At 33.7% G+C, this 27744-nt stretch overlaps 2 protein-coding genes across 2 annotated transcripts; one reads left to right on the top strand and one right to left on the bottom strand.

The window, feature by feature from the left end:
- Positions 1 to 11995: 11995 nt before the first annotated feature.
- On the top strand, positions 11996 to 15370 carry LOC109797068 (purple acid phosphatase 22). Its single transcript, XM_020356972.3, has 5 exons — positions 11996 to 12559; positions 12641 to 12932; positions 13994 to 14562; positions 14651 to 14739; positions 14847 to 15370. Exons 1-5 carry the CDS (start codon positions 12272 to 12274, stop codon positions 15064 to 15066), a joined length of 1458 nt encoding a protein of 485 aa, XP_020212561.3. The 5' UTR covers positions 11996 to 12271; the 3' UTR covers positions 15067 to 15370.
- A 3072-nt stretch (positions 15371 to 18442) lies between these two features.
- Positions 18443 to 19652, bottom strand: LOC109796823 (zinc finger A20 and AN1 domain-containing stress-associated protein 6). The gene is made up of 2 exons (XM_020356637.3): positions 19458 to 19652; positions 18443 to 19173 (listed from the first exon to the last, which is right to left on the bottom strand). The coding sequence occupies exon 2, from the start codon at positions 19162 to 19164 to the stop codon at positions 18679 to 18681; it is 486 nt and encodes a 161-aa protein (XP_020212226.2). The 5' UTR covers positions 19165 to 19173; positions 19458 to 19652; the 3' UTR covers positions 18443 to 18678.
- Positions 19653 to 27744: the final 8092 nt, after the last annotated feature.

Here is a 27744-nt window from a genome sequence, read left to right as displayed (position 1 = left end):
ATTGACCAATATGGTTTCTTAAGAGGTTTAATTAATGATTCGCACGAAAACTTGATGAAAACTTACAAGAAAGCATTCTGCGGGAAAGAAAATTATGACGACGATAGCGATATGATTTTCTGGCATTGCGACTGCGATTTACTTTTCCTTTGTCTGGGCGAAGAGTATAATTGGAACTTCGGGGCGTGGAGGGCATGCAAAGGGTGAATGCATGCATCGTTGTTAATGCTTTTGCTTTTGCACTCACAAGTCAACTTGTTTGTACTGAAATGGGAAGGAATTAGATTTGCTTCTTAATTTGTCTTTCTAGATCAATGCTTATTTGTTCATTGGATTTCGTAGACTAATGAACTTATATTGGATAAAATGGAAATCAAAAGAAAATTTCATATCTTGAAAGCAACATTTTTTTTTATCGGATTAATTTTATTTTTAAAATAGAAGTGTAAATAATATTAAAAAAAATATTTAAAATAATAAGAAACACATACATAATTAGTTAAAACAAATAATTCAAAAAGTAGCTTAAATTATTTGAAAATTTTAAAAAAATATACATAATACTTGTTCCTTTTGTAAAAAAAAAATCATTTGGAGTCATAAAAATATTATCGTTAAATACTGTTATTTAATTATATATTATAAATAAATTATCAAATTTCATATATCAATTTCCATCAAAATATCTTTGAATTATTTCATTCAAAATTTTGGAATTTTCACTTTTTTTTAATGATATAAATGAAATATAGGATGCAACATTGTAAGTCTTAATTATTGTCGTTTAGTAATATTATATATGATGTTTGAAGTGTGTTGTGGAGTTTTTGAGAGTTAAAAAACTCTTAATAGTTTGATTAATTTCAAGAATCTTTGTCTAAATGTTTAGTTGATCTTAATAGGAGGAAATACAAAAGATTCTTTTTTAAGAATGAGTCTCATAAACTCAATTCCTCAAAGACTTTAGAGAGAGAGTAGAATGAGAAGTTTTGGTGACTAAATCTTCTTCTTCTTCTCTTAGATTTTCTGAGAGACTTAGAGTTGTGATCTTGTTGCTAGTGAGATTCAAAACTATTTGAAGTTGAGAATTTGAGTTGGGTGATTGCAAAGTTTTGTGAACATGAATAGAGTATTTAAGTCTATTGCATGTTGTATATATAATGTGAGAATTATTGAGTTTATGTATGTCGTTATGTGATGATATATGTAGAAGTTGTATGATGGATGATGATAATGAGCATTGATATGCTATTTATGGTATGGTTGAAACGTTGATAAGCATTGACAAGCTACTCTTTTGTATGATTGAACTTTGAGTTGAACACTGATATGTAGTTATATAATTAAAAATGGTGGTTGGGCACTGATATGTTGTTATGAATATGTTGTCTAGCATTAGTATACTAAGTATAATTAGTATGATTGAATCATTATGTACATTGACTTGAGGTAATGTATATAAAAAATGTATGTTGGGATGTTGTAAATTATTTTTATAAAGTTGAATTAAAATTCTAACTCACTTTCTTCATATGACATGAAAGTCTAAATTTTTGTGATTAATTATCATCTAATATATCGTGTCACTCACTATCAAGTTGTTATTGGGTCATTTATAAAAGTTTAGTCTTGCGTCAATTGACAAAATATTATAACAATGTATATAAATAGAGAACATTTTTTATCTCATAAATAAATATGGAAAAGTTAAATTAAAATCTTAGTCCACTTTATCAAAGAGTATGAAAAAAAAATTGATATGGAAGACGTGGTTGTTGCATGTTTGTGATTTGCGATTGGGCCTCATTGTGCAAAAATATACCTCGACTTAGGTATGGTGGTTTTGGGTATGAAATCATAGGGTTGCGTTGTCAAGGTGTTTGTGGTTACGATAAATTGGGTGTTTGGCTTGGTCAATTGTTGTCACTATAGTGTCTTGTGGGAATAACCATGGAGTGGAACAATTTGTCTTGATTTCAGTTTTTTTATATTATCATGTGAAAGATATTGGCTTGAAAATAATGCACCACAAACTTATTTATTCCTCCCTTTATAGCAAATGTTATTTTATATTATTTTACATAAATTAAAAAAACAAATAAATAATAAAATAATAATAATTTAACTTTTTGATTAATTTTTTATTAGAGACTGTGTAACATAAACTCACTTTCTTCATAATATCATTAGTCATATAAATAGAAAATAAATAATTAATACTATATTAAAAAATTAGTCTGTTCCGGTTAAAGGGTGGACTAGGGTTTTTTCCTAGATCGTGTCTTAGAGCTAGAGCATTCAAAAATGTAAACTACCCCCCTCAACTCTAGGGTTTTTGGGTTTTATAGTTTCTTGTTCACGGGCCTTATGGGCCCCGAGAATGTAGGGATCTCTTTAGCCGTTCCAATATGGAAATACTTGGTGAGTGAAGGTGGGACCTCAACATTGCCAAGTGTCCAATCAGATAATGACCGAGTAGGCCTTTATGGGTGAGTGAGATCAGTATCTGGTTGACGTGGCCCAAACTGGTTATATGCCGATTGACTCTAAGAGGGTGAGTCGGCCAAGGTTACAGTCGGGTGATCAAATGAGGGGAGATCAGGTCGTGAATCGGCCTGGGCAGTGCAAGGGTTTATAGTCGACCTCACATGCATAGTAGCCCTTATAGTCCGCGATACCAATCGGCCTACGGTCGAGTCGGCGATACCAATCGGCCTACGGTCGAGTCGACGATATCAATCGGCCTACGGCCGAGTCGGGAATACCAATCGGCCTACGGCCGAGTCGGCGATACCAATCGGCATACGGCCGAGTCGGCGATATCAATCGGCATACAGCCGAGACGGTCCACTTGCCCTCCAGCCTTGAGCCTATAAGGCGAAAAGGCTTAAGGTGTAGTCCTTATAGTCGGTGATACCAATCGGCCTACAGCCGAGACGGTCCACTTGCCTTCCAGCCTTGAGCCTATAAGGCGAAAAGGCTTAAGGTGTAGTCCTTATAGTCGGTGATACCAATCGGCCTACGGCCGAGACGGTCCACTTGCCTTCCAGCCTTGAGCCTATAAGGCAAAAAGGCTTAAGGTGTAGTCCTTATAGTCCGAGATACCAATTGGCCTACGACCGAGACGGTCCACTTGCCTTCCGGCCTTGAGCCTATAAGGCGAAAAGGCTTAAGGTGTAGTCTTTATAGTCGGTGATACCAATCGGCCTACGGCCGAGACGGTCTACTTGCCTTCCGGCCTTGAGCCTATAAGGCGAAAAGGCTTAAGGTGTAGTCTTTGGGGCGTTTGTCGCTTCGATTCTTGATCCCTCGAGACTTGACAAGAGATGTCCTTTCTTTTTAGCAATCATTTATTTACCGATCAAAATGACGAGATATTAACTTAGTGAAGGATGAAAAATTTTCTAAGTTAAACCTTTAAGTTTTGACAATCAAATCGCCCCAATTCCAATTTAAAGAAAGAGATAATACCGAGCGCACTTGATCCATGAGAAAAATTCTAAGTTATCAAACTTGAGGATTTTTTGAAGACCATTTAGTCGCCTAAACACCGAGCTCGAATGGCCAGTGAGAAGAATTCTAAGTTACAAGCTTAATTGTTTTTGAAAACCGTTGTTCAGTTGCCCAAATACCGAGAGCACACGACAAATAGGAAAAATTCTAAGTTAAAAATAGGGATTTTTGAACCAAAGATAATCATTTAATTTCCGATTGCAATGACCAATGACCCCAAAATATATTGTAACATTTGAGGTTTTCAAACAGAAAGTGATCGCCACAATTCCGGGTGACGCAATGAAAATCTTCCAAGTTTTAAAACGTATTTTTCCCAAATACAATTGGCCATATGCCGATTTTTAAACAAAAGTTTTCTAAGTTTAAAAACTAAGTTTTCCATAGACAATCGGTCAAACACCGAGTTCCGTACTCAAAATTCTATTAGTTTTCAAAGTAAACTCGGCCAAATGCCGAGTCCCGTACTTACAGTCGCTCGAATCCCGATTCCGTTTTGGTGAGAAAATTCATCTTTGATTGCTAGGACTCCAAATCAAGGACGTAAATGCACTATTCCAAGTTAAAATCAATAACGTAGGAGGTGCCCAATTTCCGATTCATTTTGGTAATAAAAATTCACCTTTGATCATCCAAATTCCGACTTAAACAAGATAAGGGAAAAAATCCAAGCTTAAAATCAATTAAATGAAATCGTCCAAAATCCGACTGAAATAAGCAACAAGTTTCATATTTAGTCGCCAAAATACCGACTTGAACAAGGTAAAGAAAATCATCTAAGTTTAAAAATCAATCATATGAGAGGGTCTTCCGATATCTAACTGTGTATGAGTAACCAAGTTCATATTTTGTCGTCAATATACCAATTGAAAGGGTTGAATGGGGACAAGCCGACCCTCCAGATTTATACCCGCCCAGTCGGCATTTTACCGATCAATCACGAGTTTGGTCTATCTTCGAGTTATTTATACTCGCCCAGTCGGATTTTTACCGATCAATCACGAGTTTGGTCTGTCTTCGAGTTATTTATACTCGCCCAGTCGGATTTTTACCGATCAATCACGAGTTTGGTCTGTCTTCGAGTTATTTATACTCGCCCAGTCGGATTTTTACCGATCAATCACGAGTTTGGTCTTCGAGTTATTTATACTCGCCCAGTCTGATTTTTACTGATCAATCACGAGTTTGGTCTGCCTTGGAGTTATTTATACTCGCCCAGTCGGATTTTTACCGATCAATCACGAGTTTGGTCTGTCTTCGAGTTATTTATACTCGCCCAGTCGGATTTTTACCGATCGATCACGAGTTTGGTCTTCGAGTTATTTATACTCGCCCAGTCGAATTTTTACCGATCAATCACGAGTTTGGTCTGTCTTTGAGTTATTTATACTCGCCCAGTCGAATTTTTACCGATCAATCACGAGTTTGGTCTGTCTTTGAGTTATTTATACTCGCCCAGTCAGATTTTTACCGATCAATCACAAGTTTGGTCTTCGAGTTATTTATACTCGCCCAGTCGTATTTTTACCGATCAATCACGAGTTTGGTCTTCGAGTTATTTATACTCGCCCAGTCGGATTTTTACCGATCAAACACGAGTTTGGTCTTCGAGTTATTTAAACTCGCCCAGTCGGATTTTTACCGATTGATCACGAGTTTGGTCTTCGAGTTATTTATACTCGCCCACCGATCAATCACGAGTTTGGTCTGTCTTCGAGTTATTTATACTCGCCCAGTCGGATTTTTACCGATCAATCACGAGTTTGGTCTTCGAGTTATTTATACTCGCCTAGTCAGAATTTTACCGACAATCACGAGTTTGTCTTCGAGTTATTTATACTTGCCCAGTCGGACTTTTGCCGACAATCACGAGTTTGGTCTTCGAGTTATTTATACTCGCCCAGTCGGATTTTTACCGATCAATCACGAGTTTGGTCTTCGAGTTATTTATACTCGCCTAGTCGGAATTTTACCGACAATCACGAGTTTGTCTTCGAGTTATTTAGACTCGCCCAGTCGGACTTTTGCCGACAATCACGAGTTTGGTCTTCGAGTTATTTATATTCGCCCAGTCGGACTTTTGCCGACAATCACGAGTTTGGTGCCTTTAAATAACACACCTGTCGATCATGGAAAAATAAAAGAGATGGTATTTAATAAAGTTGGAATTATTGGTTAGTGGTGCCTCGTTAAAAACCTTATCGGCAAAAAACCTTTTCACGTTTTTATATGGAATAAAAATCTCTTGGGACGACCCCAACTTCTCGGTTTTCAGTTGCCCTTTTGTTGATTTGTCCCTCCTCCGTCTTGATGTGACTCAGGGTGAAAGCTCTCACCTCCGACATCGTTTGACAATTCGCTTTCTCCAGCACGATGTCGAAAGCTCCAGACCTTAAGCCCTTCTGGAACGCGATGACTGCCATCCTTTCCTCCAAGGACGCTATCATCAAGGCGACCTCATTGAACCTTTGCAGAAAGTCCTTCAACGACTCCTCCCGCTGCTGTTTGAGATCGAACAAGTCCGATGTGATCGGTGGCTTCTTCTTGTTAGCGGCGAACTGTGTCATGAAGAGCCGACTAAAGACATCAAAGTCGATGATTGATCGGTCAGGGAGACCACTAAACCAATCCAGTGCTGCTTTTTTGAGTGTACCCATGAATAGTTTGCAGCGGACTTCCAAACTTCCTCCACAAATCAACATTTGAGCGCGGAAATTTGTCAAGTGCTGACTGAGATCCTGAGTTCCATCAAAAGGTTCGACTTGGGGAATCCGATGATCCCTCGGGATGGTTTTGGCCTCTATGGCCTCCGAAAAAGGTCGAAAATCCCTGGGGACTTCCATCATGACATCTTCCTCCACCGTCCTGGCGTTGACCGTTATCATAGCTTGCATCTCGTCCGCCCGCCTCCTAATCTCCTCATTTTCTCGTTGAATAGCCTCCTCTCTCTCCCTGGATCGCACATTCTCCTCCCTCAAACCGTTGATCAATGTCATCATCTCCTCCATGGTAGGGTGTTGTGAGTCGTTGTTGGATGTGCCGCCTCTCGCCATGGTAAAGTGCGGGTTCTCCTATGTTACTTGGGGCGTAGGAAAAGTTTCACCGTAGCCCCACGGTGGGCGCCAAAATGTTCCGGCCAAAGGGTGGACTAGGGTTTTTTCCTAGATCGTGCCTTAGAGCCAGAGCATTCAAAAGTGTAAACTGCCCCCTCAACTCTAGGGTTTTTGGGTTTTATAGTTTCTTGTTCACGGGCCTTATGGGCCCCGAGAATGTAGGGATCTCTTTAGCCGTTCTAATATGGAAATACTTGGTGAGTGAAGGTGGGACCTCTTGATGGAATAACACTAAGGCCGAGAAGACCAATAGGTGATATATTAAAGGAGGCAAGAGGAATGGGTTAGTGAGGCCACTTTTGGACCTTAGCTCCTAAGTTCTTTTTAATCATAGAATTTATTTTACTTGTATTTCCAATTTTACCCTTGTATTTTGGGGTGTTTAGGACTTAGAAATTATTTTCCCTTGTATTTTCCTTTTTACCCTTGTATTATGGGGTGCTCTAGATGATTAGGGTTTTTAATTTTGGGCTAGGGTGTTAACTAGAAGGGTGACACATTTTTTTGGTGTTCATTGGATCTATTTTTGGTGTTAGAAAGGCTTAGGCCCAAGTGGAGGGCAAAGGTTGCATGGTCTTATCATGCACCTAGATATAGCCAATCTAAACCCAAAGATTCCATCCTTGGCCACCAAGTTGCATCTAGGGTTCATTTGCATTTCATTTGGAATGCATTTGCCTACTCCAAATGCAACCCTAGATGTCTCCCCTCCTATAAATACCCAACACCCCACACCTTGTAAATACTTTGGATATTGAATATAAAGAGAGCCTTTAGTGCCTTTATATCTTTCTTTAGTCACCCTTGGCTATTTTCGGCCAAACCCTACCATCTCCACCTTGAGAGAAACAACCCTAGAAGTGGCCTTCATCATTATGAAGTGAGCCAACCCTAGAGTACCATTCTCAAGCATTTCCTCAAACACCTTCTACCCAACCTTCATTTTCGTCCATTACATCATCATCCACCCTAAAACCTTGGTCCACCTTTGAAGAACTTGATCCTTGGAGAAGGCGTCCTCCTCCTTGCTCATCATCTCAAGTTCATGCAAGTAAGGATGTCATCACCTCTCCATTGCCGAGTGTCCAATCAGATAATGACCGAGTAGGCCTTTATGGGTGAGTGAGATCAGTATCTGGTTGACGTGGCCCAAATTGGTTATATGCCGATTGACTCTAAGAGGGTGAGTCGGCAAAGGTTACAGTCGGGTGATCAAATGAGGGGAGATCAGGTCGTGAATTGGCCTGGGCAGTGCACAGGTTTATAGTCGACCTCACATGCATAGTAGCCCTTATAGTCCGCGATACCATTTGGCCTATGGCCGAGTCGGCGATACCAATCGGCCTACGGCCGAGCCGACGATACCAATCGGCATACAGCCGAGTCGGCGATATCAATCGGCATACAGCCGAGACGGTCCACTTGCCCTCCAGCCTTGAGCCTATAAGGCGAAAAGGCTTAAGGTGTAGTTCTTATAGTCGGTGATACCAATGAGTCTACGGCCGAGACGGTCCACTAACATTTATTTTAAGACTTTTTTTTCCCTAATGTATAACACCTATTATGAAACGTTAGAGCATTATCTTTTTATACGACAAGTAAAAAAGTTATTACATCACCATTGACTGAGTTATTAATATATATATAGAGGGGTGTGGGACCTAAAAAAATAAATAAAAGTAACTGTACAAATATCCATAATCATAAAAGCGGAGAAGTGTAAGAACCTAAAAATAAATTTTTTAAAAAAATAGTTAATGCAGAAAACCAAAAACTTAAAGGCAATGATCGGTACAATAAGTATAACCAGTGGCGGATCTTCGTAGGGACGGGGAAGTCACGGCTCCCCCAAACTTTTTTAAATCTTTTTTTTATTATATATATATATATATATTAATATTATATTTATATATTATTATATTATTAATTATAATAAAATTAAAAAAAATTAAGTTAAAAAAAGAGAAATTTTATTATTTTTTTAACTAATAAAAAATTTAATTTATAATTATATATATATATATATGAAAATAATCTGGCACCCCTAAAAATAATCTGACATCCTTGAAATTTTTTTTCAAGTTCTGCCACTGAGTATAACCATAAAGGCAAAGGGTTGAAAAGATCCAAAAGCATAAAAGCTAATTCATAGGAGTACTTGATTAAAAATGTAATGAAAAAATTTAAGAACCTAAAAATAAAATTTTTAAAAAAATTGTTAATGCAGAAAACCAAAATCTTAAAAGCAATGAGTACAATAAGTATAACCCATAAAGGCAAAGGGTTGAAAAGATCCAAAACCATAAAAGCTAATTCATAAGAGTACTTGATTAAAAATGTAATGAAAAAAAATGTATAAATATTTGTTCTAAAATATCAATATAAAATATACCATGAACATGATATAGTATCAAAACTTGATTCACACTTTAATTACTGTTTTAAAATACTTTTTAATACAATAATGTTAATTAATATTAACATGTTATTGCTGTCCAAAAACATTATTAATATATTATTAATGTATCACACTCTTTATTAATACGGTATATGCATGGTAATTAATATTAGTATGGTAATAAATAATATTAGTATGCAACACACGTGTTTAAATACATTATTATTAACGAAATTTAATGTAAATCACACGATTACATAAATCAAGTTTCACTCCTTAAATAATACCTACTTATAATTTTATAGTTTTTAATAAATGTAATCATGATAAAAAAAATTAGAAAAAACAAAAAAAAAAGTTAGAAAATATATTATTAGAAATTCGCTTAAAAAAATTTGACACGAAAATTCACTTAACTTTTAAACACAGTATTATTATATATATAAAAACTATTATTAATTAAAAATTCTAAAATTGTAACTTATTCAACTCTTGCTCATAGTTTTATAACTTAAAAAATTTTCATCGATAATAATAAAATTGTATTATCAGTTGCGTTTAATGCACGGCTGTTCATAATATTTTAACCTTTTTCTCCATAAATATATTTGTCCATTTTATGAAATAGGCACGGCTCCTTCCAAATCCATAGCAATTTTTTTGGGAAGCATATTCTAAAGATATTCCGAAAAATAAAAATTACTTGTCGGCAAGAATAAGCTAACTTTTGAGAATCTAGAAGTCGTTGTTTGTATGTTTGATGTCTAACACGTGTACCTAAAATACGCTTAACCATAAAAGATAATAACCTCCCTAATGTCTCAAAATATCTATATGCGAAATTATAACCAATTTTCTAAAAATAAACTATCGGGTTCAAGTTTTATATATAAAGAAAATATATATCAAATTTCTCAGTATGAGACTAATTATCATAAAGTCAATAAGTATTTTTTTACTTAGGATACTCTCAAAAAAAAAAAAAAACTTCTTCTGTATATTTACCAAGCTTGTTAATGAACATGGCATAGTAAACGAATAAAATGAGATAAAGTAGTGCGTGTTTGGTTTGAATTTTGTAATATGATTTTTTAGGTGAATAAAAATAACTTCTCATAATTCTTACGTAAATATGAGATTTGAATGTGAAAATTTATTATAACATATGTATAAAAAGCTGAACCAAACACGCATGTAATTGCTTTCCCATGCGACTATTGCTAGGCCACCATTGCTACTGTTATCCTCTGAAGTTCTCAGTGTATGTTGATGGTGTTGAAAGAAAAAATAAAATAATCGATGATGTTAATTGCTAAGGAAAAAAATACATAAATGATGTTTGTTTTATACTTCATACCGAACTTGGGAAAGATCTCTATTACCGATATAAATCATTCACGCAAGCAAATTTGATATTACATGCAAACTAATTAAAATCTTAAAGCGTGATATCTATCCAACTAAGACTTCTTTGATTACTGTACACTCCAACAAATACAGTTCTCTTTCATGTTATTATATATACACATATATACCTTTCGGTATTTGTTTCTCGAATCTTATATTTTTGTTATTAAATCTCACTTCTGTTATATATTCGTATTTTTTACAGTAAAATAAAAGTTATATTAAAATTGTATATCTATATATAGAATTTCGTAAAATATATTCTGACTCTGAATCAGACAATGAAAGTCCAAGTATACATTTTTAAACTGTATCTTAATTATAATAATTTATAAATAAACAAAGAATTTTGTAATATTTTACGCATTTTAATATATGAATAAAAAATTGTTGGGGCAAAATTTAGCTTTGTAAATTTTCAATACATTTATATCTCTTTCAATAATCATTAAAAATAGAATTCATAAATTATAAAAAAAAATATAATACAAAACTATGTCATTTTTATTTATTTAATAACTTTAAAATTTTAAAATAAGAGCTTAAAATTTTTCTTGATAACTATTTTTTTCACCAACATGATGGTTTTAGTGTGTGTTTGACACTACATCACATCAACTTATATATGCGTCTAGAAGAAGCAAATATTTATAACTTTTGCATCTATTATCAATTTTAACATAATTTTTGAATCTAACGTAAGTAAATAACGTCATTCCAAACACACACTTAATGTAAAAATGAATTTAAATCAATTAAGATTTGGAATTCTAGTATTAGAAATAAAATAAATTAATTGTGAGGATAAATCTCACAAAAAGTCAACTAAATTTTGCATATCTATTTATGGAACAATATAATTACTAGAAAGATAAAACTTTTTTACATCATTAATCAATCTTAAATCATTTTTTCTTAAAATAATTATTATAAAAGTGAACAATTTATATCATATATATTGATTTATAATTTTATAACAACATATGTATATTACAAATATTTTAATTGAAGTTTTAAAATATTATGAATTAAGAGTTTGTTTAAGACAAAAGTAAAATTTATATGTTTTAATAAGCAATTATATGTATAATTGGTTATTGTCATAATTGCTTATAATTATTGAAATGAGATTTTGTTTAAGTAAATTTGTTAAAAAAATATTTTAAGATATTTAATTTTATTTGAATATAACAAAAAAAAATAACTTTTATATAATACCAAGGTGAAAGGAAAAAAAAAATTTAAAAATAATTGTAAGTTTCAATCCTTATTTGCAAGAAAACAACTTATTTTTAAGAATTTTCTTTCATAAATTTTATTATTTCTGCAAACCTAGCTGCAACTTATTTTATAATCAAAATTTTCAATATAAAAAAAAATAGCTGAAATGGTATAGGAGGGGTGGGTGGGTGGGGGGAATTCTCTCAAACATGCTCTAAGTTTGTTTTTAAGCAACTAAAACATGCTCTAAGTGTGTTCTAGGCTTTAATCCTTACCGCTCCCACGATTTGTATCTATATCAATTTACAAATTTAGTAATAGTTTGAGAAGGTTACACGTATCAATTTGTTTGTGCAAAGTGCAAACGCGATTCCATAAGGTATGATGAGAATATAAACGTTGAAGGGATGCGTGTGTGTCTAAGAAATGATAGAAATTGACAAGGCCAAGAGAAACATAAAGAAAGGAAGGAGAAGGATATATGGCCAATTACATATAGAGGGTTGCGTGTAGCATAGCAATTCAACGATTTTAATTGCCAAATATTTTGGTCAGAGCCGTTGCAAACACACCCTCCCCAAACCCAATTCATTTTTTTTTTCTTTTAGTAGCAATTTTAATGTATTCCTTATCACACTGTGTATCTTGCGCAACCCCATCATATAATAGTAGCCCCCCCACACCCAAAACGAGTTGCAGCTACAAATTGCATGAACCAACAATTCCAAGCCAAAAGAAGAAGATGATAGGAAAATATAGAAAGACCCTTATGGTATTCCCGATCCTCCTACACTTCCTCTTGTTCCCACAACCCCTTCTTTCTCAAGACAACAATAACTTTGTTCGTCAGCCAGCTGGTCAACTCATTATCACTCCCCACCAACGATCCAATTCGGAACCCCAACAGGTTCACTATATATTATTATAAAACCTTAATAATTTATGTAGGAGATTGGTTTTATAATTATGTTACATATATGTAATGTAGGTGCACATTTCATTGGTGGGGAAAGAGAAGATGAGGGTGTCGTGGATAACCGAAGAGAAGCAGGCGGAATCCGTGGTGGAGTATGGAACAAAGTCAGGGGAATATAGCGCCAAAGCAACGGGGGAGCATACCTCGTACCAATATTTTTTCTATACCTCGGGCCAGATCCACAACGTTGTTATTGGGCCTTTGCAGCCATCTACTACTTACTACTACCGTTGCGGTGCCTCTGGTCCTGAGTTTTCCTTCAAGACACCCCCACCCAACTTGCCCATTCAGTTTGTCATCGTTGGTGAGTTCTTCTAGGGATTTCCTTTGCTTCACGATTTGCTTTCCTCTCTTTCATTATACTTTCTCATACGCCTGTTACGCTTTCCTTTCCATGTTTTTGTTCGTGTTTGCGTGGGAGATTAATTAAAGGCTAGTGACATCATCAAATTAGAGTATATGAACCAGAGATAATTCTTACCACACATTTCTATTTTGTAAAGTTGAGTGTAAGTGTAGAGTTACATTAGTTATGAGTTAAAGATGAGTTGGTTAGAGTGAGTTGAGGCGTTCTTCAAGCCAACGCAAAGATAACGTGGGACAGGATAAGATTCCTTTTAAGTTTTAAGGATTAAAGGGTGCATCATGTGTACACCACTAGTTATATTAGGCAGTTAGTTGCCAAACTTGCCTGTAAAAGTTAATACGCAATCACTACTTCATAATTTCTTTTAAGAATGATTCTAAATCTTGATTACAAAATTTTATTAATTATTGACGTTCTTATTTATTAAATAAAAGAATTAAATTTTTAATACTTCTTGGATGTTAAATGAATATGCTTTTATTTAATATTTTTATTAAATATTAAGAAGATTTATAAGAGAATTTGTGAAAGGTTATGCTAGATCTAGGTTTGTCACTTTTCATCAGAAGAGAGAATAATGGCATGGAAAGGTATAGAGAGAAAGAAAAAGAGATAGAAAGAAATTAGGCTTGAAAGTAGCCTAAAAATACATCCAATGACAATTAGTTTAGCTTGAAAGTCTTACTTAGAAAAATAAATTTGGGCCAAGATACAAGTAGCCAATAAAAAATCCTTTAATACATATCATATTAAAAAAATTAATTAGAAATTTAATTCAATTTTATAAAATTAACTTATGCTATACATATAATGTGGAATCTTCAACATTAATAATTAATAATATTGAATATGTTGGAGATTAAACGTGCATTTGTAATCATTCTCGGCTCTAATATGAAACAAAGATTACTCATTCCAATTTTAGATATCACAAGGAAAGTACTCAATAGATTAAACATTTGTAATTATTCATGTTATATACTATGGTATATATGTAGGTGACTTGGGACAAACAGAATGGACTGCATCAACCTTAAAACATGTTGACAGCAGCGACTACGACGTGTTCCTGTTACCTGGAGACCTATCCTATGCAGACTCCCAGCAACCCTTATGGGACTCCTTTGGTCGTTTAGTGGAACCATATGCTAGTAAAAGGCCATGGATGGTTACTGAAGGGAACCACGAGATCGAGATTTTCCCCATCATCTACCCCAAAGGCTTCGAGGCCTACAACGCTCGCTGGCCCATGCCCTTCCAACAAAGTGCTTCCACCTCCAACCTCTATTACTCCTTCGAGGTTGCCGCCACCCACGTCATCATGCTAGGTTCCTACACTGATTTTGACCACCAATCAGACCAATACACGTGGCTTCAATCTGACCTCGCCAACATTGATAGGGCCAAGACACCTTGGGTGATTGTGCTGCTTCATGCACCTTGGTATAATACTAACGAGGCACACCAAGGTGAAGGCGAATCCATGAGACAAGCCATGGAGGAGTTGCTTTATAATGCTCGCGTTGACTTGGTTTTTGCTGGCCATGTTCATGCTTATGAACGCTTCGTATGTCACCTCTTCAATATTTTTAATTTACTCATTAATTATTTCACTTTCATGTATATATTTATATATATATTTCTTTCATTTGCAGACTCGAATTTACGACAATAAGGCTGATTCATGTGGACCGATGTATGTGACTATTGGGGATGGAGGAAACCGCGAGGGACTTGCCTTAACGTGAGATACTATTTACTAATTTTAATTATTTATATATTTTCGGTTATAGTTTTTTCTTTTCTTGGTGGATTGATGTTATTGTATATTGATTGTTTTGTTGAGAATAGGTTTAAGAACCCTCCTAGCCCGCTATCGTTGTATCGAGAGTCAAGCTTTGGACATGGAAGGTTACGGATACTAAATGAAACACATGCGCATTGGTCATGGCACCGAAACAATGATTCTGACGCGGTTGTGGCTGATGGTGTTTGGATAGAGAGTTTAAGCAGCTCGAAAGCATGCTCAAAGATACCAGAGCAACAAGATGCTGCTCATGAAGAGCTATAAAGTTCTGCTCGTGTTATACTGATATTTGATATGATATCAGAGCTCAATGGAGTTATACTGTGTTTAAATTCAATGCACTTCAGTTTGATTCGAATCTGTGCCAAATCAGACTCGGGATTTTTCAATATATAGAAACCCTCAATAACCAATCCACACAAGAATCAAATGTTTGTTTCGGCAACATGGTCATTTGTCAGAATAGAAGAAAAATCCTTCACCAACTTGATGTGAATATATATAAACATGCTTCTAATTGTCGCTAGATTATGGTTCTGATGAATAAATGGGATTCTTGATTCTCTTATTTTTCATTTTCTTTTCATCTCATTTCTTTGATTCATTGGTTTGCATGTAAATTCCCATGAAGAAGAAATAATGAAATATATTGAGAATAGGAAATTTTGGTTACTGTAATTTATGGCATTTGGACAAAATTGGGCAAGCAAATAAAATTCTAAAATAGAATCTAATTGAGTTTTTTTGTGAATGAATAATTCTTTCGTTTTCAGATATTACATAATAAAGTATTTTTAAATTTATATTATATTTTTTATAAACATAAAATAAATGAGGCTCTATAAAAATAAATAAATATATATATAACAAAAAATATGCGCATAATTGTGTGTGTAACAATATAACAACAATCTAGCATGGTTCCAGGTCATTCTGGTTGCATCTTGTGCATTAATAATTCTTAGGTGCTCAGCAGAAGCACCTCCCTTGGGTCATAGTATTGTCATCTTCTTCGTTGGGTCTGTAGCCATATTGTTGTCTTAAGAGCGTTATTATATCATATGAAAGGACTTGAAAGAATAGACAATTAAGAGGACAGTGAGTTCCCGTTCAAGATCCAGAAGAAAATGATTCTATGAACAGCTTGGTAAATACAGCAGGCACCATATGTAAGAATAGTTTAACGCCGGTTTATTGAGAGTTGTTTATTCTATATATGCTTTGTTTGGTTTATGGAAGAAAGAGGAGAAAAAAAGTAAAAGGAGATAAAGTGAGAAAAAGAATAAATGAGACGATTATTTAATTGTTAGGAGAGAAAAGAGAAAGAAAAAATAAGGGAAAAGAAAGTAATATATTTCTAAAAGGAAAAAATGGCTCTAATAAAAATGACATATCACTTTTATTTTAAATTATGTGACCTAATTATAAAATATATAATAGTAATTAATTTCATGTTGCTACTCTCTTTTTTGTTGCTTTCTTTTCAAATTAGAGAAAGTCCATTTCAATGTAGAGCTTGCAGGTTTTTTTTCCTCTCTCATTTCATGTGCAAGAGGAAGGAAAGTATTTTGAAAAATGTGTGTTCCTTCCTTTTCTTTTTCTTCTTTTCTTTCAAATAATGAAACACTTTCAAATTTCTTTTTTTACTATAAAAAAATTGTCATATAATTAATAACATATATCATATAATGATAGAATATTTATCATTAAAAATACTATTACATGTATTATAAATACAAATATATGTTAGTATATTGTTAAAAAAATATAGATATAGATTATAATGTTACAAAATATATATATATATATATATATATATATATATATATATATACTTACATATATTATTAAATCTAATATTTCTTATAATATTTCATTTTTCTTTCGGTTTAGGCAGAAACACTTTTCAAGTGAAACATACTCATAATGTTTATTTTTTTCTCATGTTTACAACCAACTAAACAAGATCATAAAGTTTTATAATATTTTCTTTCCCTTTTTATTTTTTATTTTATTTTCATCTAAACTAAACATTGTGTTAAAGTGAGAAGAGCGAAGGAACATGAGTAAGGATAATTTCTTATAAAAAGAATCTTTCATATAAAAAATTGAAAATCCAATAGCAAATTTTATTTATTTAGTTAAGAATTGGATAATGTGAGAAATAAATATTAATTTTGATATTTTAAAAAAATCTCACTTTAATAATAAATTTTCATAACCGTCCCATAATTGTCAGTGAGTCAGAAAGAGGACAAAACCTCACATGAATCTCCAAGATAGATCAAAGAAGAATCTTTTAACCATGCAACATACTAGTTAAACTTACATTGATTTCTAGCTTACGAATAAGAATTCAACTAAAGTGACTAATCAATAGTCACTTGCTTCGATCCTTAAAATATAGTAAAATTGTTTATTTTTAGTGACTCATCGAACTCGTAAATATGTTCACACTAAATTATTATAATCTTTGCAAGTAATGATCATTTATTAATAGAATAAGAATAGATTAGTTGGACATGACAAATTCACCATGTTTGATTTTGCACTATGTGTCACTTGATGTGCATATAGTCATATAATATAAGTGTGTTTGGATGCACTTTAAATGTGTATGTTTGAAGTTTCATAACATATGTTTGGTTCCATTTTCTGTTAAAAGATAAAATTTTATGATACATTTAGATATTTTATCCTGTAACAAAATCTGTTAGTTTTTGTTATAGGATAAATTTAAGTTCTATTAATAATTCTTAATCTATTTGTAACTGAAAGATAAGTATCTTTTTGATATACTTGTAATCTGTTATCAGGATATTACATATGCATATTGATCAATTACAAATCATCTTCTACCACATCTCTTTTTCTTCTTTTTTTCTATCTTTTCAAGATGTGATCTTTTTACATTGGGACGTGAATTTAAAAAGTTAATAATTATAACTTTCACATCCCAAACACGGAAGCTACTATTATTTACTTCCATTATGATGCACGTCAAAACTGGTTCAAGGCAGCACTAAACATGATTTAAAGCAATAAAGAATTGCTTTTGGGTTTAACATGCGCTCCCTAAATTAGATGACTAACGAGTGATTACTATCGTTAAAGCCCAACATGGAAACCCCAAAGGCAAGCCCAAGACAATTCCCATTGGGCCATTGGGCCTTGACTACATCCACTCTCCAACCTTTTCGGCCCCACAGGAGAAACAATGCACAGCCTTTTACATTAGTTTTTAATCTAATTTATCCCCACACATTTATAATGAGGCTGATTTTTGCCGCATTATAAAATGATAATGACGTATAACGTGATAATAACAACAGGATTACTTTTGTGGTAGCTAATAACAACACGATTAAATTGAGTATTTTGATTGAAAAAATTACTAAATTATTTAATCCCACAGCGAGTGAGGTGAGGTGCCCACAACGTGCCACTATGAGTTTTTTAAATTATATTGGACGCGTCTATTTTGACCCATGTACGTTTCTGGAATAAAAATCCAGAGAGGGTAACAACAAAAAAAGAGAACAATTGGTAAAATGCAGACGATAATTTCCCTTTCTGAGAGCACTAGAAGAAAAGAAAAAAAAAAAAAAAACTCACGCACACACGCGCCACCCACGAGAAATGCGGAAGAAAAATATTACTAAACTGAAGTGCTTTACATTTCAATAGAAACCCCTGAATTTCCGAACGCGCGTGGACCTAACATTTATCCATTTTTTTTTAATGAACACTCCGAAAATATGACTTATTGAAGCTTTCCAATAGATTTTTACACACGCTTAATATCAACGGTTCACGACGGACGGACGGCCCTGATCAACTAAACCCAATTTCAACCTAATCATGGAACGGCTCGGCTTAAATCCTCCGTAGCTTCTCACCTTTGATCACGGGATTAGCACGTGCAATCTCTTCTCTCCCCACCGCCTTGAAATCGAAGCCACACGCGTGCTTCTCGGGGTACCTGTGGGTCCCGCAAAACGTGGTTCCGCACCTGCACTTGAACCCGGTCAACCCCACGCGCTTCCGGCACGCGCCGCACCGGTTCGCCTGAACCGCTGCGCTCGCGCTCGCCGGAAGCGGAAGCGGAAGCGGCGGCGCCAGTTGAGGGAGAGATTCAACGAGCGCCGGCGAGGAATCATCTGCGGCGGAGGAGGAGGAGGAGGATGGAAAAAGAGCGGTTTGGATTGTGGATTTGGTTTTGGCTTGTTCCTCTTCCTTCATGCGTATGTCTCGGTAGCATTTGGAGCAGAGATTCATGGTGGCGGGGCTTCCGAAGAAGCCGCAGTTGTTGGCGCAGAGTCTGTGGCCTTCGGGAGCTTGGCATCGGTGTTCTTCCGCCATGTTTTGGATCTGTGATGAGAAGAAAAAATCTACAAGGTGAAGAAGAAGAAGAATATGTTTGTTTGGATTCTAGGAATAATTGAAAAGGCGATGAATCTAATCTGGTGTGGGATTATGTATTTATTATGTATAAATAGAAAATGAACAGATTGGAAATTCAAGAAAGGCGTGCCGAAAATTGGGGAATTTAGTTTCCGCAACCAAAGTTAAAGAAAATATTTGTTTTCTTTTTTAAATACAAATAAAAAATAAAAGGGTATTGGGATGGGAGGAGAAGGGGGAAGAGTTAGTACCTGATTTATAAGGAGTGGTTGTGGCCTTGTGGGTTTGGGAAGGAAGGAGAAGAAGATAAGAAGGAAAGAATCTTAACAGAGTAGGAACTCGGAAAGAGAAAAAGGGGAACCCACCACGAAACCAGACAATGGGAGCACAAAATTATGCATTATGCATTATGCATTATTCTTCATTTTCTTAATTAAATTATTCCTAATTTCAGATGGAAAAAAGGGACAGCCTGCTGCGCTATTTATTTTGGGGCTCAATTAAATTTAATTTGGGTAGCATTTAACTCTTATACAGCGAAAGTGGAAGCGTGTTTGGTGAGAAGGCGTGCGTGGCAGCTACTTAGACTTAGACCCACCCCAATCCAACTACGGGATAAAATTCAAATTAATAAATGACTACAAGTACAAGGCCTCACACTAATCCTAATCTTAACTAGTACATGGACAATAACCTTCTCCTATATCTTAACTCTTAATCAACCACTATTATGATAAATCAATAAAACAAAAAACCAACCAGTATTCAATGACCAAAAATAAATATCTTCACAAACGATCCTTAAAAGTCAATGGCCCAAGGCCCTCCTTATCATTAGAAGAATGACAACAACATTCTCTCTTCACATTCTACTATTCTTTCTATTTTTAATGGTGGAATACCCGATAAATTTTTTAAATATAATAAATTTTAACCAAATAATAATTGGAAAATATGGGGAAAACTGTTAAAAAGAAAATAATGCTATCATTTTTTTTTTGGTAAACTACACCACCACAATCTTCAAATCAATAAAGGTTAAATTAATATTTTAGTTTTTTTTTTCAATCTACAATTTTAATTATTTTATTTTAAAATAGAGGCATTTATCTCTCTATTTATAAAAATATAAATTTTTTATTTTACCATCAATTTAATTTTTTATTGATCATTAAATTTTAGCATTGTTTAGTTAGTTATTTGACATGATATTTAATGACAAAATATATGAAAAAAAAAATTTATAAAAGATTTTTGATTGCGTTTATTTTAAATGAGTGATTCATATTTATTTTATTAATAAATCTTTTATACATATGTATATATATATAGGTAACGACTTAAGTGAGAACACTTGTTAATATGGGAACAACTAATAACGACCCTTAGATTAAAATAAACTGTTTAGATTGAAAAATTATATATAAATCTATCACATATCATTACCATCATAGTATATATATATATATATATATATATATTATTGTTAACTTTAACACTTCCACCTCCACCACATCACCACTACCATTATCGTTATTATTGTTATCATTGTTACCACTACTATTGTTGTCATCGTCACTATTATCATCACCACCATTGGCAATAATAGTGGTGGTGATAGTGACAACGATGACAGTGGTGGTGGTGATGGCAATGGTGAAGGCGATGGCGTGAGCGACGACGGTGGTGGTTGTGATGATGGTGTCAATGATAATGATGGTGATGACAACAATGACAGTGAAGTAACAGTGGTGTGATTGCAATAATAAGGATGAGGACAACAATGATAAAAATAATTATGATGATGACAATATGTGGTAACATATTTTAATCCAAATCATTTATTTTGATCTAAAGGTTGTTATTAATTATTCTCATGTTCTCAAATTAACAAATGTTCTCACTTAAGTCGCTCCTTATGTGTGCATGTATATACACACATATATGTATATATGTATATGTATATATGTATGTATGTATGTATGTATGTATATATATATATATATATGTATATATGTGTGTGTATATATATATAGCTTCATATGTCAAAACACTAAATATTATGTAACACTCTTGTGTTAATTATTGTGTTTTATCAATAATTATTTGTTGTGATGTTTATGGGTCTATTGTTGAGGGACTCTAGGAGTTAAGGAACTCTTAAGGATTTTCTAGGCATTTAGAAAGTTCTCTAGACAAAGGTTCAATTTGATCATGAGAGGATAGTAGTATATAATATTTTTTTTAATAATTGAGTTTCAGATGTTCATTTCGTGAGAACCTCAAAGAGATAAGTTAGAGAGAAGTGTTTTAGAGCGAGTTGGATTTCTTATTCTATTTACCTCCAAAGTTCTTGTAGGATCGTTCTCCTGTTAGTTATGATTACTGTTGGTTGATTCAAGTTCAAAAGCTGAGAATTGAAGACCTTGGAGGATTGGTGCGGGGTTCTCCTCTTTCTCTTCGATTATGAGGTAAGGAAAGCTAGAACCAACTTCTTGATTGATTATTGGAGTGGAATGAACTTGAATATATCTAAATTAAGGATTATGTTGATGGATTTGGGGTGAAATTCATGTGTTTGTGAGTTTTGGGTGCTTTGAGATGTGTTGAGGTGAACTTTAATGTTGTAACAGCCCGAATTTTTTACTAATACAATGTTGAATATTATTATTTTTATATACTTATTTTTGTTAATTAAAGGAATTTTATAGAGGTTTGTAATAATTTAAAATTATTTATGAAAATTTTATATAAAATTAATTCTGATTTTTTTAGGCCCAGAACGGCCTGTTCCGAAAAGCGGAACGGGCTGTTCCCAAAAAGTGGAACGGGCGTTCCAAAAAGTGAAACAGGCCGTTCCAGGGTAATAAAATGGCCTAAAAATATTAGTTGGAAACGGGCCGTTCCAAGTATGGTCAATGTGGGTTAAAATCAACCCCAGAACGGGGCGTTTAGGTTTAAGAACGGACTGTTCTGGTGTTGAGAACGGGCCGTTCCACTTATGATTAATCTGTGTAAAAAGGAATCCCAGAACGGGCCGTTCTAATTTTAGAACGGGTCGTTTTGCACTTTGAAAACGGGTCGTTCCGATTTTAGAACAGGTCGTTCTAGTGGAAAAATTTGCCTATATTCGAAGGATCCGGAACGGGCCGTTCCGAATTCAGAACAGGCCGTTCCGGGGACCCCAGAATGCCTATAAATAAGAGGCAAGGGGGGTGAAAATTTTATAACGGGGTAAGAAAGTGAAATCTTAGAGAGAGAAAGAAAGAAAGAGAGAGAGAGAGAGAGAGAGAGAGAAAGAAAGAGAGAGAGAAAGAAAGAAAGAAAGAAAGAAAGAAAGAGAGGGAAAGAAAGAGAGGGAAAGAAAGAGGGAATCCAGAGGAGGAGGCCCTGTCCAAGTTTCAACTCTGCTTATCCAGGTAAGGGGGGAGTGAGAAACCTCGCTCGGGGTTGTGGGGATAATTGTTGGATAGTTTGTTTATCGGATTGGCTCCCAATCCCTTGCCTGTTGTTCTGTCTTTCTGTTTGCTCTACTTTGTTTCTTGTTACTTTGTTCCTTGTTACTTTGTTCCTTGTTACTTGTTTCCTTGTTACTTTGTTCCTTGAAAGTAATAAATGAATATGGAATTAATGCTAAAAATAAATAAGTTTTAATATGAAAAAAAAATGTTCTCTGTAAATTCCTGTGCGGACCTTATGAGGAGTATTTATGACATGACCATGTGAAATATGGACAAATGACATGAGACCTAAGAATGGACTATTGAGACAAGCTATGACTATGAGAACATGAAAAATGATAACATGATGTACTAAACGAAATTATGTAATAAGTTAAATGTTGAGTTAATGAAATAATGACTGTATGACATGCATCATATGCATATATGACTCCAGGTGTGCCGCTGAAGCCGCATACCCACGACTAACAAGGTGTACCTTATGGTCACCCACGACTAACAAGGTGTACCTTAGGGTCACCCACGACTAACAAAGTGTACCTTAGGGTCACCCACGATGTAACATGCTAACAAGGTGTACCTTAGGGTCACTAGTGATGATATGTGAAACTTCCTTATGGCGCCACATACATGCATTTATGAGTCGAGTCCATGACATCATAGCATGATAAATGAATATATATGTAATATTTGATTATTTATGTATGTTATTTACATGTGACTTATATTTGTTGTGTGTGTGTGGGCTATTTAACCTTTATTTCTGCACCTGAAACTGAGTGAGATGTTTCTCACTCCCTTGTTATTCTTGTATATGTTTAAATTATGATGCAGGTGATCAACATCATGAGGATGTTGGTGATGAGGCTTAAGGCTTCAGTTGGGCATGCTCTGATAGGATGTGACATCGGGACATAGTTAGCTTAGTTTAATATGTTATTGTTTTAATAACTTTAGTTTCTCTTCTTTTGTAATTTCTAACGAAGAGATAACGTAGATAAAGTTTATAATCCAAGGAAAATGTATGTTAAGAATTGTAATTTGAACGTTCTTGATAAAAGACCAGAATGAACATCTTTGTTATATTTTTATTACATGATTTGGAAAATATAAATTAATTCCTAACCAGGAGGCACTGTCACCTTTACTGGAGTTAATTTATATTTCCTGTATTATTATATATATATATATATATATATATAAATATATGATTTCTTGTTGTCACTAAATTGTATTGAAAATCTTAACTTCTTTTCCTTTGTAATTTTTACATTGGAGTTATGATTTATGAGTTATGAATGTGAATCTTCTACCTTGTGATATTTGAGACATTTGTCAACTATGAAAGATTTTATTTATTCAAAAAGAAAGAAAAAAATTTATATTGTTACATTTGTTGTATATTAAGGTTGGGGTAGAAGGGTGTCACAAATGTTGAACAGATTAGAAGTTGCATGCTGGTTATGATGCTTAATTTGAGTTATTGGAAGGGGCTATATATGTTGTAACTTGTTGTTTATCTGCAATTCAATTGATTTCGTGGATGTTTGAATGATTGAGATGAAATTACATGTTGTGGAGTTTGGGGGCTTTTGAGCATGTTGAAGTGATTTTAGTGGATTTGGTTGGGAGATGATTACATGTTGATTTTGAGGTTGAATTCGAGTTACTTATGATGCATATGTATGTTTAAGTGGATTGCATGCTTGGATTTCCTGGGTTTAAGGTGAAGGGAGAGCCAATTCACAAGTTTATTATATGCAAGTATCATTGTCATGTTGAATGTGCCTTTGTGGCGTCGGGTGTGGCTCAACTTAAGGGTCCTCTATCTCACTCGTGTCAGGTGCAAGATTGGTGAATTAGGGTGTGAAGAGAGAGAAAAGTCTTTGACTTGGTCACGTCAGGTATAGGTTGAATTGCATCGGGCGTGAGGTGAGAGAATTGTCCTTAACACGGTGATGTTGAGCCCTAGGTTGTGTGGCACCCAACGTGACCAAGATAGTTATCTACCTAATTGATGTCAAACACCAGTAGAGTGACATCTAGTATGAGGAAAGAATCGTATTTGCCTGCATTAGGGCCTGGCATGATTGTCCAAAGGGATTTTTTTGATCTCCTCCATGCGAGGCACAAGATGAATGACATTGAGCATGAACGAGACAAAAAGTTCCATGTCTTAATGAGTTAAGCACATGATGGATGGCATCGGGCATGAGTTGACTTATGAAATCCTTTTGTTTTATTGAGAAAATGTTGAATATGAATATGTTAGATGAATTTATTGAATGTTTTTACGTTGATTAATGTTGTTAGTTCTATATTCGTTGATTTAGAATAATGCACATAGATGAATAATTGTTGAACTATTGAGGTGTTGATATTGAGAATCCTTTAAGCATTCAAGCATGTTATGTTGATTAACTGTTGAATGGAGAATGCTCAAGGAATTTAGGCATTAGGGTGTACTGTATTGATCGAGCTAAGACTAGAGGAGAGGGTGTTTTCAAAAGTTAAATATCTCATTGTGAGGATATTGGTATGGTGCTCGACGAGCCCATTTATTGAAAATCCTTATTGAGTGATTGACTCTTAAAGTGGATAATTGAGTCTCTTTTATGACCTTAGTTGGTACAATATGTGGAGTAGGTTGTGCCATACCAGCTATAAGTGACCACAATATAAAGGTTAGATCAAGTTATACCGATTACAAGTAACCAATGTTGACCCATATGTGGGCAAAGTCGAGACATACATGTATAAAGTAACAAATTGACTAAGGTACATGATCATAGGCTTAGTTCCTGACTGAGTACTAGAAGGCTTAGTATTTAAAGGGTAGTTGGCATGCTAATTATATAGGGGTCTTAACTATGCAAGCCAATATTATGGTAGGGTTACACCTAAACTATTATATCCTAACATAAATACTAAACTGTATAATTTAAGTGACAATATTCGAGAAATCATATTGTTATGGATTGGTACCCCAATTAGTTGTTGATTTAATAGGTGTAATAAGGTCATGTTGGTTTGGTAGGATCAAGTTACTTAAATTATTCACCTTTGTTGTAGAAGATTTTCATGGACGAATGTGTGACGATGCATATAGTTTAGGTGTTGTACATATGATGTCGTATTTTAGTGTTGTTCATATGTTACTTGGTGTGTTTGTTGGGTGGCATGGTTGGTAGTTCATGATGAGATTATTGTTTACCTTTTAAATTTGTTGAATGTCATGTTGAAATGTTGTAAGCCATGAGACGAAGTTATGTGTGATTTACATGATATTGTTATAGTATAATTGCCTTGCTTCTATATTTGTTGTATGTTTATTCTTTTGTACACTAATTTACCCTTGCATATTTTATAATGATTAGACTGCAATAATCATGTTTTTATGAGAATAACGCAAGGTCAAGCTCGAAGCATTTAGAGAATGAGAGTCGTGTTGGATGATAGTATAATTTGATAGTGCAACTTGATGCTTCTTCTGTATAGATGTTCTTTAATTTATTAAACTATGGATTTTGAAATATTCTTTTTATACAGTGGTATATCTTTTGTCCTGTATTGTGCATTAATTTTCTCAAAATTAAATATGATATATGTATTTTTTTATTCAACATTCCCTTTTGTTGAACCAAGTGTTTTCTCATATATGACGAAAGATTTACTGGTTGGGCTTGCAGGTACTGGGCCAAGTTGTGCAGCCTTTGAATTAGTCCCTGAGTGAGGCTTCCAAATGAACAACCCTTAACTCACAAATCGAGGGATATTGAGGGCAATCGCTGCAATAATTTTTTTTTTTAATATATGTATAATTATAAATTATATCTATAATGTAAAGTGTAATATAAAAATTAAATCTACAATATAGGTATAATTTCCACAGATGGATGTATATGAAAAATTATTTTTACAATATAAAATTTATGAATTCGTCACTTTTCTATAAATTTTTTTTGACACCCTACTACCTTGGTTTATATTTATATATCCCTTCTCGGCGATCTTTCCCTCACCTTTTCATTATTTGACAAGGATATTTCCATATTTTGCATGTTAAGAATAACTATTTTCTCATAATCTTTTAGCTTATATTTAGTGCATATGTGTAAATTATTTTTATAATTTAACAGATAATAACGTTAAACAATTTATAGACAGATTATAATTTATCTCAGACACTTGTACAACTACTTCATTAATGCCATTTTTTTTATCATTCTAAAAAAATACAAAAAACAGATACTAACTCTTGATAAACGTTATTTGCATGACGTCTATTATCAATAACAAATAAATATCATAGGGACAAGAGTTCTAAATGAATAAGAATTTATTATTAGAAATTTCATATTTTATCTTGCAATTCACACACTGTTTTTCTCTCTTAAAATATGTTGAAAAGAGAGTTATCTTATTTTATTTATTCTTTACTTATACCATAAATCTAAATAAATGGAAAGTATTTTTTTCTCTACGTGTTTAGTTTAAATTCATTAGATGAAATTATTTTATAAAATAAAATCTAACTGTCTTCTTGTGTTTTATTTTTTCCTTTGCACACCACTATTTGTAAGAATTTAGTTTGCAAAATAAAATTAATAATTTTATTTTTTAACTATTAATCAAGTCATTGTTTGTTTTATCGTATCTAATGGACCACACCTTTTAAGTCATTAATCAAATTTATTTAACATTTAGTATGATTAGAGAATCGTTTATTTATTTAATTGATTGGTGGCGCTTTCTTTTTTGACAAGGTTGATAATACTTATTTAAACAACCTAACTTATTTAAGTAGTGTATTATATGAGTAGGAAATCAAACCTTAAACCGATTACGCGAGAATAATAGACTCGTCCTGGTTGCGCTTCTTATGATTTTATTATGTATTTAATTATCTATTGTTTATTGTATAGAATTTCAATGACAAATTTATATAAACGTCTCTATTACGATGATTATTACCTTCACAACTATTATTATTTTTATCATATATTATATATTATTGTTGTTATTTTCATATGTGGATAATAAAAGTGATATTGGTGATTATAATAGTAATAATAAT

Source organism: Cajanus cajan, chromosome 6 (assembly GCF_000230855.2).
Source record: "Cajanus cajan strain Asha chromosome 6, NIPB_CcT2T_4, whole genome shotgun sequence".
Taxonomy (NCBI): Eukaryota; Viridiplantae; Streptophyta; class Magnoliopsida; order Fabales; family Fabaceae; genus Cajanus; species Cajanus cajan.
The sequence above is the reverse complement of the archived record's forward strand: the minus strand, read 5'-3'. Positions and strand labels throughout refer to the sequence as shown.